Below are 15,942 nucleotides of genomic sequence, written 5' to 3' on the forward strand. Positions count from 1 at the left end.
TAGGTTGGGTTATGCTACAGCACTCGTCACGTGTAGAAGGACACAGTAGGTATGCAGAGGTCCTTAAACTGTATTAAGCTCCAGGGTTATAGAATGAATTTTCTTGTCTTGTGATTTGATTGTCATAGTATCTGATCAGGTGGAAAAGACTCAGTCAGGAAACTCATTAGTTCCTGACTGAGGGGCTTGCTTATTTCCTCCTTGAAAAATAGCAGCAAGCATGCATAATTGGATGGGAGTCATTCTACACCCATCCTCCTGACTGTGGTGGGATTGCTGTGACAGAGGTCTACACAGTGACTAAATGCAGACTGTAAAAAGGAGGGTGAAAGCGATGAACTTGGAAGCGGAGCATGATTGTTGAATGTGAGGAAAAGAATGCCAACTGAGTTGCTGAGGATGCAAATGTAAATAAATTGTAAAACTGGAGAAGAAAAGTTAACTTTTGCTTCCTTAAATGTCAGGGACAAAGCAGCTTTTTGTGAGGAGGAACTGAATGCTGTCCTGCTGGGTATCTAGTGTGTTGGGCCTTGGAAGTTGCTCCTTAGTAGCAGGCAGTTCGTGGGGCATCCTCTGTGGTCCTGTTGTTCACCTTCACCTTTTGCCCCAATTCTCTCCCTGTGATGCAATAACTTTAACTGACCTTCTAATCTTACAAAAAGCGTTTTCTCCTACCCTGCGTGGTAGGTTGGTAGTGGTATTGCTGCCCATCTAAATGGGGGAAATGCAGATCTGAGGAAGTGATGTGCTGAAGGTTCTCAAGCCGAGTGGCAGTGAAGCAGGGATAGAACGTAACTTCAGTTCTGCACCGTAAGGCTCTGATTTTGCTGTGAATGAACGTGCTGCTCTGCCCTCTTTTGTAGAGAACAGTATTGTGTTTGTGGTACTGTAAGAATCTAATGCTCTGCTTGGAGGGAGCAGAGACACACTGTTGAAATGGACCAAGAATTATTTGCTTCTAGTACGTGGCCCAGATTTCAACTATGCTTTTTCTTTAGCGCTGATGACCGGGTACCAGACACTTGCGGAACTTCCCCTCTGGCATAGATGTATTTGATGTAGATACATGTACTGAAGCTTCAGACACAGTAACTGTATTTGAGGGCAACAGGCTGAGTAATCTGGTGCTTGGCAGCTGCTCTGTTGTGGGGATTTTTGTTTTACTGTTAGCAGTACTTGTGACATCATAAAATGAAAAGAGGAAGGAGAAGGCAGTAGCTGGGCAACCTTAATATTAAAATAGCTCAAACTGCAGATGGTTTTCCTGAGAGAAGGAATCCTGCTGGATTCTACAAGTCTCCTGACAGAGTATGCTGTATTCCTTTTAGGAGCAGGGATCAAAATCCTCACAATCTGCTCTGCACCTTACATTTTCAAGCCATCTTTTTGAGAAAATGCTGCTTTTCAGGTCTATAATACCCAAATCTATGTGACTTTAATACAGTAAGGGCTCAGTTCCTGTTCTTATGCAGGTATTAGTACTTGGTGTGTACTGGATGACTTCATTCGACTCTTCATGGGCTCTCTGTGTTTGTGGAGGTGTGTTGCGTTGCCTTATTCTGCCCGCTGAAAGCAGCACAGCAGCTATCCTGGAAAAAACTAGGACTTCTAAACTAGCACTGCCAGCAATGGGGATATCATAGATTTACTCTTAAGCCTATGACAAGCCCAACCATGTTGCTTCCCCCTTTCCTTCAAACACATAGCATACGAGAAAGGCTTTCTAAAAATTTGCTTCTAGGCAAAGGCTAACTAAAATAGGAGGCTGACATCCCATGAACTGGGAGAGGATAGCACAAGATGCAGCTGTACAAGTGTCTTTCCTCTGCCCTGCTGTCACCTAGGAAGGAGACAGAAGGGGATTTTTGGTAGGTGACTGCTGAGAACTTCAACATGGATTTCTTTTAATGTAGCTGCGGCTAGCAGTAAGCTGCAGTGATTCACTGTTAACTGTTTAAAGGGGAAAGCAGTGCTTTGTTACCAAAATCTTTGTCCTTTGATGGCTTGTTTTGTTGGCCAATCTTGCAGTCATAGCAAAACAGTGCTTTTGATGCAGGAATGGAAACTCTGGACAGAGGTAGAAACACCAAGCTTCATTCTTTCCACCCATTGCTCCCACGTACTGATTATCAGACAAAACTAATGAATCAAGATACGTAAATGGACGTGAGGGATGGACAGTGGGCTGTGTAGGCTGCAAGTTAGTAAGCAGGGAAATAACTAAAAGCAGGGAGTTCTTGTGCAAGAGGGTGGTTTATTATGGATTATGTGGCCTTCTTTAATGCAAATAGCTCTGAACATAAACATCTACTATTTAAAATTTATGGTGGTTTAATTGTGGAGGAAATGCCTTTCTAAATGTAGCCTGTCTTGGGATATTATGGCTCCAGTGCTGGAGGGAAGGAGGGAGAAACATTAGGGAGGCATGGTAACTTGGCCAGGTGCTGACTTTATTTTTTCAAACACCAGTGCTGAATGGTTTTACTACTCTACCTACTGAATGGCTTCTGGAGGGTAGTGGCTGTCAAAATAATTGCTGCTTGCTTCTGTTCCTCATGTGAGCTGGGGCAAATGTCTGTAGCGCAGGGCAGTGAAACAGCTTGGGGAACAATATCATCCTGGACTGGTTCCCCAGTTCAGCCTTCAGTGTGATTGCACAAATGCTTGCATTGGTGCAGCAGTATGAGGGAGTGAGATGGGAAGGACTGGAGGAAGAGAAAACAGTAACTAATAGAATGTTGGACTGTTGTCTTATTTCACTGGAACGAGGCCTGACCTGACGGTCATCCTTTGGTCCAGCCAGTAACTACAGTGAAAGGGTAGACTGTGGTGCTTCCCCTGCTTCTCCCCACTTCCAGATCAGTTTTCAACAAAAGCTTCTGAGAAGCTGACCAACCTAGTCACTGTGTTTTGAAATACTTCTGAATGGGAAACTAAAGCAGACCAATGTTGTAGTTTAGTGTTGTCAGGGCAGGTGCCTCTTCAGTCCCTTGTTGTTCCTGTTCATTTTCCTGATGTGACTTTGTCCTTTGTTGATAAATTTGCAGTTTAGGTTTTAAAGTAGGCTTTCTAAATGCTTGTTCTTCTCTTGACTTTTCGTGAGGATGGACTAAGTAGGGCCCTGGAAAACCCTGAGACTTCTTCCTGAGTAGTCATCTAACCTACAGGTCCTGAAGATAAGCTCATTTGAGATAATTCCATGCTGGCTGCAGTAGTGCTTGGTGGTCTTGGAGTTGCTAAGCTCCTTGTACAGATAAAATGACAGCCCCATTCTCTGAAAGAGTTTTTATCTAAGGGCAATACTATATGTTATCTTAACAGAAGCCTCAGTATAATCCTTGATTATAGAAGAATTTTTAAAAACTGGGCTCTTTGTTAATTTTAAGAGTGTGAGGCAGTAGAAAAGCAGCATGGAGTTGGCCGCTGAAGGATAGGGAAGTTGTAAGACAAGTACTGTTAGACAGTGTACTTGGTAGTTCAGTCCTGCAAGCTAGTCTTTCAAGTGCAGCTTGTTCATAAAACTGCTTTTTGTGTTTGCGATGTGCCAAGCATAGATTTTAACCTTACAGGGATGTGAGGCTTCTTCTGGAAGCAATGCTTGTTTACATGCTAAGTCTCAATAACATAAGGAAAAAATCAATTAAAGGTGGTTGGACAGGTACAAAGATGTAAGAAAGGTGAATGTCTGGATAAGGGTGAAAAAAGGTTGCATGTGACCTTCCTTCCTGCTACTGATGTAACTTATTTCCCATAGTACTTAATCTGCAAGCAGATCATAGAGCCATCTCTTGAGTGCATGTAAAGAAATCAGAAGCGTGAAAAGACTGTGCCTTTTGCAGGTGACTTCTGCAGTTGGTGTATCTATGCTAGCCTAGCTTTTTTTTTCTCCTTGGAATAAGCTCTCCTGAGACACTAGTGCCTTTTTCTTAAGGCAAAGACTGCACTGAAGCGACCTGGAAGCAGCCTTCCACAGTTGTATCAAACAGGCTTAATTTCAATACAAGCAAACTCCATCCCCAGAAAATGGATCCTTGACACAAGCAATGAGGAAAAGCATCACTTGTCTGATGGGTCTAGCCTGGAAATGGTACCAGGAGCTAAAAAAATAGGACTTTGCCAAATGTTACCAGTGAGATGAGAACCTGGTGTGTGGGAAGTATGTCTTGCCTGGTCTGGAAGACATTTGATTTGGTACTGCTGTGTTCTCTAAATGGGTATCTGCATGCTGAAGCATGCAGAGAACTTGCTGTGCTGGTGGAACATGTTGTAGCTGGAGTGCTATAGCCTCCCATAAGCTGCTCAAACCAGTGCATCAGCTGTAAACAGCTTGCACTCCAGAATGGCTGTGCTGATGACAGTGTGCAAAGCACTTTGAGTGGGAATAGGGCTGTACGTAAGGGCACAGTAATTGCAACAATTTACTAGTTTTTCTCCAGGCTTTCGGTCTGCAGTGGCTGCATTGCGTTGTGCCCCTGCTGTCACATCTCGCTATACTTTCTTTCAGGAAGAAGGGAACTGTGTGGATCTTCCTGCTTCTATAACACCATGTACAGGTGCTGTCTCAGCTCAGACCTAACTGCCAAACCACAGCTGTTCTGCTATCTCCTCCAAAAGAATCTCTCTGGAGTGCAGATCTGTGGTGCAAAGCTGAACTTGACACATCTGATCTTCATCAGCAGTATGTCCCCACTATAGCTTGTCCACAACTTCTGCATTAAAAACAAGTGATGTCTGCAATTCATTTGTACATATTGCTAACTTGAGAGCCACAGGCAGACGGTTAGGCTGCAAGCTGAGCTGTCATCTGAGCATGTGACAATCTGTTTTGTGTCAGCAAGCATGATTCAGATGCTGAATTCTACCTGGAACCCAAGTTCATCAAGTCAGTCTTCTCGGTTTGTAACAGCTGCCTGTAAATACTTGCTGCAATACAGAGTTTAAAGTTGCTTCTGGAAAATAGCATTTCACCAGTTGGCTACAAATTAATGTTCTAGACTAGAAGGAGGTTAGAGAGGAGCAAAGGGGAGAGGTGTAAGGAAGGACAGTGCTGCAGCTGCAGATGTGGGACATGGGAAGGGACTTTGGCTAAATTTCTTGGTGCTTAGCTAAGATGCAGAGCTGTCAGTTCAATGTGGGATGGTAAACTCAGGGCTCCATCCTGCCTTATGGGGAAGGGCTTTAGTTGCTGGCTTTCTGGGCTGTTCGGTCAGCTCCTACTCACTGTGCATACTTCACCATTGCTTCTCTCAGGCCTCATGGTCAACTTAGCAACCCTTCTTATGCCATATAGTGCTGCTTACTCTGCAGTACAGGCACTTGTATGCCTGTGTGGTGGTGTTCTGCAATGTTAGGGATATATGTTAGGAGTAAACTTCTGTTGTAAAACTAACATGCTGGGAAATGAGAGCAAATTGCCTAACTCCTTTTAACATCTGTATGTTACACTACCAATAAATGAACTGTTTTGAGCCAGAGTTTCATTGTCCTGACTTGAACACAGTTTTTGCTCTGTAAAGGCCACAGACCATGAGTAAGGGTGGAAAGGAAATGGACACATCAGACAAGACGGTAAGGAGAGACTGTGCTGTTGGTAATGCACAGGTCTGAAGCCAGCAGTAGTAATTGTTTAACCTCCGAACCCAGGACACCTACATAGCTTTTTAATGCTGCTGTCCTTAGAATACTGAGGACAAAGGATCCTCAAGGTAGTTTTGGAAAATATACAAAAGGATTGCTTTAGAGCACTGGTCTAAGTAGACTGACCATAGGAGGATGGACTAACAGTGCCTCATGCCAAGAACATAATGGCATGCAGTGACCGAGTCTTCTAAAAAGCTGATCCCAGCTTTTTTATGGATGCAGATTACTAGCACTCAGGCTGGCTTCCTCTGCTGCTTGAGGGAGGCAAGGAAGCAGAGGTCTTGATGAGATACTTTACTACCATTTGTCCTTTAATGAAAGTCTCCAGCCCGACATAACTGTTACGAAACAATCCTTTCTGCAATACACTACGAAGTATGCTCAGGCATGTGGGATGGATGAGAGGTCATGGATTGTGCTGGTGGACAGAGCCATTATGTCAGTATGGTATGCTGCTTTTAGTGCTGTGCCTGTGAGTACGTGTTAGTCATAAGTGGGAGAGGCTGTGGAAGAACACACGTTACGGTGTGGTTCTGAAGGCTTATTAGGGAAAAGAGTCTGTCACTTTAAGTACAGGGTTTGAGTGAAAAGGAAAACTTAACTCCAAATATTTGACCATTTTAAGACTTGATGCCCACCAAAGATGGTATTGCCAGAGCAGGCAAATGGTTGGAATCTGCTTCTGAGAAGCTATTTTAAAGAGCCTTGCAGAAACATTGTGCCTTGTCTTTAATATGCAGTTTGCATTCATAAGGTACCTGGGAGCTACCTTATGTAGAGCTGTAAAGAGTCTAATGACCTTTTTGAAACATCACTAAACTTCCTCTGTAAGGAAAACCAGCTTGAATTTACTTCAAATGAAAAAGAAATATCTTAGTTTCTCTGCAACCAAAATTGCCACTTATAACTAGCCTGTAATAGGAGAGAAGATCTCTGGCAGGAACTTGGGGAACTCCTTTTGTCTGACTTGCTTCCATCATTATGAATACTTTGCAAAGTAACCTCTCTTCTGTTGCTTAGTTGTATTATCTGCTAGATTATGCAGCACTGCAGTTAACAGGAACTGTCTGGGTGCGTGGACAGTGGAAACTTGCTAAGTTGGTTTCTAGTAAGTAGCTTAGTTGAGGATGGGTGGTTGTTGTTGTTACTTCAGGTTTTAGTTTACTCAGATGTGCTGCTCTGAGTAACTTCAGTGCTTTGCTTTGGAGAACCAGACACTCCATACCTGGTGTAAGAGGGCGTGCTGCCTTCATCACACTGCCTTTCAACATTGCGAAAATAGCTAGAAAACTTCTTCAGAAACTGTCTGAATCATCCCAAGGAGAGGAATGTTGGAGTGCTGTGTTCATATAGACAAGCTGTTTCTTAGTGGTTACAAGTCCTAGCAGTATTGTACAATGATATGCTCTTGGCTTCCTTGGACAGAAACCTTTTCTGGTATGTCTCAGGGTGGGCATGCTTATGCTAGCTGCCTCGTGTACAGAAGAGCAGAGCTCGTGGTGTCTGCTTAGTAGATGAATGAGGCTGTTTCCTTTGCAAGGCAGCTTGTTAACTTTGTAGTCTAGGTAAATCAGGGACTGCCAAATACTAAGTGCGGTGTTCTCCCTATCCCAGGCAAATCTTGAGCACAGTTACTTGTCAGGGGCCTGTTACTCCGCTGGAGGGTTTTCCTTTTTGCTGTTTGCTGGGACACGTGCCATCTTTCTTAATTCTTTCTTGCCCAACCTCTTCTGACTGCAGTTTCACTTTCTGTGGAGGCCACTCAGCGCTGCCAACAGCGAAACCTGCTGAGCCAAGCTACTTCTGCTCTTCGGTAGGTGGGGCTGAGGAAGTTGCCCCTGTGGCAACTCTCTGTAGCGCAAGATAGCAGTGAGGCTGACGGTGCTGCCAAAACCAACGCTATGCAACGAGGGTTGCTTGCCCAGCTCTGATCTAAGCAAAATTGCAACACTCCAAAACTAGCTCTAACCACGTTGTTGGTGCAGTTGTTCCTGTCATCTGTTCTGTAGCTGCTTGGTCTCCTGCTAACACAGCACTGGGAAACTTCAACAGCGTAGGTGAGCTTACTTTTTTCCCCAAGGTTGGATCAATATTTAGTGGGGTGGGAAGGGTGCTGAAGCCAGAACGCTGGTGAAGTGCTTGCATCCGTGCTGGATGGGCTGTTACAGCTTTCCTGTGACCACTTTCTGCAGCAGGCAGAAATACACAGTGCAAGTAAGGTGGTATATTTTTGATGCAAAGAATTAACACTAGGGAAAATTGAGTGTCCTGGTTCTTTGGGGCTAAAGTTTGAATGCTATTTGAGGCACGTGAGTTCTCTTTCCACCCCAGTTAGGATGTTTTTGTAGCATTGCCAATTCATCTTGGATTTTAGCTTGGTTTTATGCAAGGCCTATGTGATCAAGAGATCTGTTCTCAGCACCACCAAAAGAAGAAGGGGAAAACCTCTGGTGTTGAAGCAGCTTCTAGAGATCATGTTAAAGAAGGGCTAGCACTGTGAAGGGTCTTTGGGGGGGGGTTCTGACATGCTAGTTGTGCACATATCTGAAGGATGTGAAAGGTGACCCCAGGTAAGCTGCTGCCAGCCAGTTAGTCAGCAAACTAGGAGTAGAGTAGCTCCTGTGTCTATTGGCTTGTGGGATGAACATTCAGCCCAAGAAAATGGACCAAGTTTACTTAAAGTTTTTCTAGTAAAATCATGGCAACCTGAGCAAAACTGCAGTGAGCTTTTTTTAGTCTCTTTTATTAGTACTGTCTGGGATCCTTTAGTTAAGCTTTCCAAAGCTGTAAGCAAGTAAATGACCACGTGCAGAATATTTATTTTCTTTCCTTCTCCTGAGATGTTTTCCAGGCTGGAAATCTTTAGGACAGGGGTCTGATTCATTGTCTGTAGAGCACCCAGAGTGTGCTAGGTGTTTAAAGGTCTGGCCTCTTATATGTAGAAGTACACTTAAATATTATGGGGGGGAAATAGAGCCACAGTAAACCGACTTGAAGAAATAGACTTAGAGTAAAACTGGATCAGGAATCAAGGAATTTCAGAGCCTTCATGTCTTCTTGTAATTGATGTTCCAGACAGGTGTACTGTAGGTGTTGAACTGCAGAGCAAGGGAGGACCTGTGAGGAGCCATGGGTTTTCTGAACTAAAGTTATCAAATGTTTTGTAAGTGTTTCTGGTCCTTCTTTATGGCAAAGATTGTAACTGAAGGAGAATGGTTTGCCAGTATTCAATCTCAAGAAAACAGATGTTTTCAGTGGCTGAGTGCCTCACAGGTGCTTAAACAACTGCAGGCATCTTCAAGTAAGCTTGTTGGTTTTTTTGCTTTCCCTTATTTTGGAGAGGGTGCTTCTAGAACTCATTATGCTCTGGATTTTTCGGCTGTGAACCGTCGATGCTATACTAAGCCTCTGGCATCACTTTGGCAGCTCAGGAGTTGGGTTGGTTAATGGAACCAGCAGTGACAGTGACTCCTGAATGGCTAGTACTAATACTTTGCCTTTTGTGCAGATTTTGGACTGGGACTTTGAGGGCTCTTGCTGCTGTGCAAGTTGCTTCCAAATGGAGCTGAAAATCTGTACAGCAGCCTGTTAAAATTCCTATGTGACTTTGAGACGTAGCTACCTGCAATAACCTCCCACTGTGTGATAAAACTTGCATGGGAACAGCCTTTTGGCTTCAGATAAAACAATGAGGGCATCTGGGGTGAGTACTCTTTGGCTTAAGTTCACTGTATTGATAGCTTGGATTGCGTTTCTAGTGCGTGTTCAGATGAGGTGAATGGGTTTGAATGCCAGCATAGGTAGAAATGAGGTGAATTGTCTGGGAGCAATACAGAGCCTTGATTTGAATGTGGATGACTGTTTTTAATCTAGCTGTGCCAATTGTGCAAATCTAAGGGGCACTGTTCAGCCTCATGTTTGCAAGGTGCTCCTCTAGGTTTTGGGGTACACTAGGGAAGTAGTTGAAATCAAGGTTTAGTTGTTTGATTCATACTGGGGGTCAAAATATTCTGCTGTGGATAGTTGAGACTCCTACCTGCATGACATCTGCCTAGCTGAGTTCTTAGCTGCATTTTATGAGGCTCACTGCCAGCTGAAGGAGGTATATGTGGCCATGGGCACAGAGTATGGCTCTGCTCTGTTGTACGCAGCATTTTGGTGAACTAAATCAAGATGACTGCCTCAGCTGGAGAGGTCTGTGGTGGGTGGCTATTTTGCCTGGTTCATGTCAATGCCTAACCAGAAGTTGGACACCAACTCTGCTCTGCCATATACATTCTTTTCTTTGCAGAGCTCCCTATTCGGCAGCAGGGAATTTGATACCTTCAATTGAAATGTCTTTGTTGTCTCCTGCCTTGATCTATTTGCAGCAAGCAGTTGTTCTGAAACCTGGCATATTTTTCTAGTATGGCAAATTGCCTCCTTGCTCTGAACAGCTAAACTGAGGGGAGATCTAATTCTCACTGAAAATAGCAGTGAACATTTTTCTCTGAGACTCTCTTACAATTTCGTTCCAAAGCTTTTAAGCCTAGAAGGTTAACAATAAAACTGAAAATAGCATGGGAGCAGAGCAGAGCATCATGGGGATGAGCTTACGTTTATAAAGCAGAGCAGAATTGCAGCAAGCCTGAGCTGTTGATATGATAGATAAAAGGACTTTCAGTGCTTAGATTTGTACTTAAACTTGTAACAGTTCAAAGGTTTTGAGGTAGCTAATTCTGCGGCATATATTTTCATTTATGGCATATCAAGCTGCCCAGGGCATTAATCCATTAATTTAAGAGGGTAAGCTTTTCTGTATCTGTCCTGCTGAGGGAAAGTGCCTGTACTGTCTTGTGCATGAAAAGGCTTTTCCTTTTAAAAAATGAGGGCATAATTGTGCTTCTTGACTGTAGGGCAAAATGCCACTCTGCAGTTCTAGACCAGGCTAGTGCCAGGAACAGTGGAGCCAGCTCTGAGCAGGAACTGTTGCCTTGCCCTAGTAAGGAGCCATGCTGCACTTCAATCCTAGCATATGGTGCTCAACATCTGGCCCGCTCACACTCTAATCAACACCTTTGTTCCAATCTTTTTTCTGTTTTTCCCCCCTTCTCTTCTTTATTCTGGCCATTGTCCTTCGTCTAGTGTTAATAGTCTGCCTGGGAAAAGAGTCATAACTAATGTAAGGGATGCGTGGTGCTTGTGTTCAGGAAAGGCTGCTTTCTCTTTGGAGCAGGCAGTGAGATGGTATCCTATCCCATGTGCTTCGGAAGTCCTTGTTGTCTTTCACTGTGGTGATCCCTTTCTGGAGCAGCAACCTTGAGAGAAGTATGATGAAGCTTACGTTGGCAAAAGGTAAAAAGTCATAATGAACGAGGCGTTGTTTTGCTAATGAAGAGCGCAGAATTGTATTCTCTTATTTCTCTTGAGCATTTTGGGCTTCAAAGCAGTCTGCACCAATACTCCTGCAGTCTGCTTTGTTTTGGTTCTTGCTTCCTATGCAGTGTTCTCACATGTACCGTACAGCTCTTGGGAAATCTCTGCATCTCTTTCTTCTGCCAGTGTTTTGTTCCTTTATTCTAATCAAAGTTCCAACAGCTGAATTTGCCTGTAGGCTTCCAAGTGTGCTTTAGCTAGTGCCTTGTTGACAGCCTTTGTCCATATGCCATAGGCCCTGGGAATGCCAGGTAGTTCATCTGGTGCTTTCTGTAGAATGCAACATGATTCAGTTCTGTCTCAGCAGCCTGATGGTCTTTATCCCAGCCTGAGCAAATGACTTGCACTGAAACTTTTTAAAAATTATTGCTTCTGGTCAGCATTTACGTTCTTTCCTGGGGAAGACACCTGTTAGAGTGACTTCAGAAATCTCTTCATAGCAGAGTTGGTGTCAGCTTTGAGGTATAAAACTGAGAATTTGAGTACACACAGGCATGAGGGCTTAAAGATGGGACAGTGGGATGATTGGGAGGAACTGCTGTTAAACCCTTGAATAACTGCATGCAATAAATGTGCTGAGTTGAAAAAAATATCAAGCAACCTACTAGGTGGGTCTGTAGGACTTGTTGTAACGTTGTGACAAAGTCTCTTGAGGACAGTTACAACAGTGTACTTGAACTTCTACACCAGCAGCTCAGCTCATGTCTGTATTGGCTTGTTCTTGGGATCACTTGGCTTGAGATATTGCTGTTCTTCAGGCTTACAGAGCAAGGGAGCCTGTGCCCTTGGAGGCTGGGAGTCTGTGTGTCATGGTAACACTTGGGCCCGAGCACCTGAGCTGTGGGGTAGAACAACTAAAAGTGTTGGGAGAGGGTGATGTACTGGCATCCAGTGACCACTCAATTGGTTTTGCTGTTACTTGCTTGTTTTCAGCTGTTGACCAGCTGGCTTGTGTAATTCAGGACTTGTTTTGATGTTGTGGATGGTACTTATTTAACTTGCAGGATGTCTCGGTTATATTACTAGCTGATAATGTGATTGGACCTTATTTAAATGGCAGTTGTTTAACGAACCGTCTTCTGTCTGTCAGTGCTGTACATCGGAGGTCCCTGAATAGTTTGAAATAGCTATGCTGCTGCCTAGTAATGTGCATTGGGATGTGACTTTTAAAGAACCTCAGGCATTTTCCTCTTCATACCTGAAAAAAAGGAGGGAAGGGAAGGAAAAGTAGTCTTGTCTCTTTTTTTACTTATAAACTACAAGATTTGAGCTTCCTGTTCCAATGGCATACCCTGGACTAGTACTAAAAACCTGCAGGGAAGCTGGTGAATTGATCCCTAACTCAGAGCATACGTGAGTCTTCCCTGTCACCTTCTAGCTGAAGCTTTGCTGCTTATGTCCAGTAACCTTATTTTTAAAGCAGATCTGATTCATGCTCTATTTTCTATGCCAGATAAGGTCCTTGGTTGTGAGTAAGTGTTGTGACTGTAACTGGCAGGAGCCCTGCATGATTGCTTCACTTCAGGAAATGTTAAAATAACACTTTTTTTCTTAGAAAGCTAGTTCGCTCCCCTCCCACTTCTAATTCTCCTAATAGCTGCCCCCAGTTTGGCAGCTGTCTTAGTGTTGTTTGTGTTGCTGAGTGAGAGCAGAGACACTTTGGTGGATGCAGTGCTGGAGGAGAGGTATGCTAAGTGAGGTAGTATCTCTAGCCAAGCTGGCTTAAACTTTTTAGAGGTTTCTCTGAAATTTGGAAGGAAAACTGCTAAACTGTGAGAAGAATCTTGCTCCTCCCCCTGGATTCTGAAGCTGGGGATTTTTTCCTCTTGGAGAAAAGAAGCTGCCCCGACTGAAGCTGCTCGTTTGAGACAAATCATACAGCAGGTTTATCTGCTCTCTTGACTATAGTAATTCAGTGGGGCTAATAGTACTAATAGCTGCTGGAATGGGTGTCCCCCAGAGGCTGGACCCGGCAGGTTTTGTCTGGTGTTTTGGACTTGCAGTCAGGCCTCCAAGGTACTTAGCAAAGCTTTAGCAGGGTTGAAGAGAATAATCTCCTCAAACCTGTATCAGTGGCTGCTAGCTGCTTTGCCAGCTGATCTGTGGAAGGTTTGTAACTCTCCAGATGGAGAAGCATTCATTTTTATTGCCTGGCTCCTACCTTGTTTGATCGATGCAATGGGGAGAGGGTTTGTGTTCAATGCTTTATTTCTCGTTTGGAACTGTTTGTGCTGAGGGAAGAAAAATTATTTATGGCTGCGTAACAACAACGGGCAATACTTGGGTGTGTCTTTGCAGTATGTAGCCTTTACTCTAAGGGATGTTTACATCTTAGAGGTTCCCCAAGAACTTTAATTTACAACTGTCAGCCAAAAAAGGAAGGCTGGAATTTAGTTGTCTTTACCTAACGTCTGTCAGATCTGGGAGCACTGCAAAGGAAGCACTGGAGTACCAGCTAGGAGAACATAAAGTGCCAATCTAGTGTGTTATGTGAATAAGCTGGTTTGGACCCTGGAAAAACATTGCAGGTACTAGACCTGTTTGTAGTGAGTGCCTGTTCTACTTGCTGGTCTAACCGTGATCTTCTTGAGCTAGAACACAAATATATCCCTCCTGAAATGCAGCCTGCTTTCCTTTGCCTATAGTGGAAGCTATACTTAGGAATGTTTTGCATTCTGAAGGCTAGTTTCAACCTCTCTAGAGCAGCAGAGGGAGAAGTTCATTCAGTAATGCCCCTCTTTCCTGCTAGGGACAGGTCAGACTAAAGCTTTGCAGAGCAGTTATCCATATAAACCAATCCCTTGCTACTAGTCAGCTGGAGCATGTTACTACAGGGTCCAAAGACAATGCTGTTGTAAACTCAGGTCTATCTTTGAGAAATTGACTGAAGCTGTTTGGACTTTTTCTCGGTATTAAATGCCTCGAGTGTTTTGGCTCCACTGTGGATAGCTATAGAGATGGCTTTGGCAGGAGAAGAAATCCTCCATGGTGGTTAGAAGGAGCTGGAGCAGTGAATACTGGTGGGCAGCCTGGGCTTTCCCTGGGATGTCTTGCTCAGCCTGACCTTGTGGTATGAACTGGGCGGGCAGGGGGGGCAAAATTATGCTTATACAAGACACTGTTTTCAGTCCTCCTACCAACAGAAGACAATCAGGAAAAATTTAAGTCTCAAGCATTACTGTCTACTGTGTTCTGAGTCTTCTGCCTTGAATAAACTGTCTCCTTGAATTTTCTGAACAATGTATAGGTGATCATGATGTGAAAGTAAGTTTTGCTGGAGGCAGCCTAAATAGAGATGTGCTTTCTTAAGGTTTAGTGATGCAGTAATAAGGAGCAGTGCATTCACTGTAAAGAGATGAGCTTTGGTGGCTGAATCTGTACCTTCCTTAGACAAAGAAGCAGAAATTCAAATGCCTTTCTGAAGGGGGCATTAGAAACTTACCTACTTAATCATCTATATGCTATCTCTGCTATGCAGGGTATAGTGCATAAGTAGTGTGCGTGACCCTTCCTTGCTGGTGGAAAGGAAGGACAAGTTTTAATCTATTTATCCTGACAACTCTGCTCTGTAAATGTTGCATATAAGGCTGTATGTGCTAATGTTTAACATCTCTTGTTTTTCTTTCCATCCATTAGGCAATACTGACTGGTGCACATCTTGACAAGGTCTCCTAGCAACCTTTTCTGTAGGGCTGAATGACAGCAGGAGTGGCCGGGTAAATCGATGAGCTTGCCTTGGGAGCCTATAAATAGGCAAAATCAGAACACACAATGGGTCAGAAGGTCACAGGTGGGATAAAGACTGTGGATATGAGGGACCCTGTATACAGGCCATTGAAACAGGAACTCCAAGGACTCGACTACAGCAAACCCACACGTCTGGACCTGCTACTGGACATGCCTCCGGTATCATACGAAGTCCAGTTATTGCATTCATGGAACAACGATGATCGCTCGCTGAATGTATTTGTGAAAGAGGATGACAAACTCATATTTCACCGGCATCCGGTGGCTCAGAGTACAGATGCCATCAGAGGCAAAGTGGGATATACACGAGGACTGCACGTGTGGCAGATCACGTGGGCAATGAGGCAGCGAGGCACGCATGCTGTGGTTGGGGTGGCAACAGCAGATGCACCTTTGCATTCAGTAGGGTACACGACACTTGTAGGAAATAACCATGAATCTTGGGGGTGGGACCTTGGGCGCAACAGACTGTACCATGATGGCAAGAACCAGCCAAGTAAAACATATCCTGCCTTCTTAGAACCAGATGAAACTTTCATTGTGCCGGACTCCTTCCTGGTGGTTCTGGACATGGATGATGGGACACTGAGCTTCATTGTAGATGGGCAATACATGGGTGTTGCGTTTCGGGGACTCAAAGGGAAAAAGCTATATCCAGTGGTAAGCGCAGTGTGGGGACACTGTGAAATACGGATGCGCTACTTGAATGGACTTGACCGTGAGTATAATTCCCTGTATTTGTTCTAGCAGCACGGGTCTGTGTGCTACTTCAGTGCAGGTGTACTAGACCATCCTGGGGAGGGTTTTCATTTTTCTAGAGAGGCGAGGATTTCATGTCAGCAGTAAGATTACTGGATACAGCTCTGAATCCTTAATGGCTAATTCAAAAAGGTCGTCTGGCTGTACACATGTACTGTTCCCAAGGCACTGCAGGGAGCAAGCAGGGTTTGGGGAGGTAGCATGGTGGGAGAAGGTGATGCCAGTCGTCCGTCGAGGGATGACAAACCTTTCTATATTGCTACCAAAATATCAGCAGGAATGTCTTTCTGACAGTTGCATTATTGGTAATGTAATCCTGGTGTCTTTTCATAGGAAACAGTCTCTGAGGGACAATCACCTTCCTTAAATGGCTAATAAAGG

General features: G+C 44.1%; 1 protein-coding gene across 4 annotated transcripts in view; it reads left to right on the forward strand.

Moving 5' to 3' along the window:
• Nucleotides 1-15,942, forward strand: part of SPSB1 (splA/ryanodine receptor domain and SOCS box containing 1) — a 39,306-nt gene that overhangs the window by 17,888 nt on the left and 5,476 nt on the right. For 2 of the 4 annotated variants that reach the window (XM_030018574.2, XM_030018577.2), the window contains exon 2: nt 14,692-15,520. In XM_030018574.2, coding sequence (XP_029874434.1) covers nt 14,827-15,520 — 694 coding nt within the window. In that variant the 5' untranslated portion in view covers nt 14,692-14,826. Of the gene's footprint in view, nt 1-2,821; nt 7,698-12,462; nt 12,741-14,691; nt 15,521-15,942 lie in introns of those variants that run through there. The other 2 variants (XM_030018575.2, XM_030018576.2) reach the window with 2 other exon arrangements.

This window comes from Aquila chrysaetos, chromosome 6, assembly GCF_900496995.4.
Source record: "Aquila chrysaetos chrysaetos chromosome 6, bAquChr1.4, whole genome shotgun sequence".
Classification (NCBI taxonomy): Eukaryota; Metazoa; Chordata; class Aves; order Accipitriformes; family Accipitridae; genus Aquila; species Aquila chrysaetos.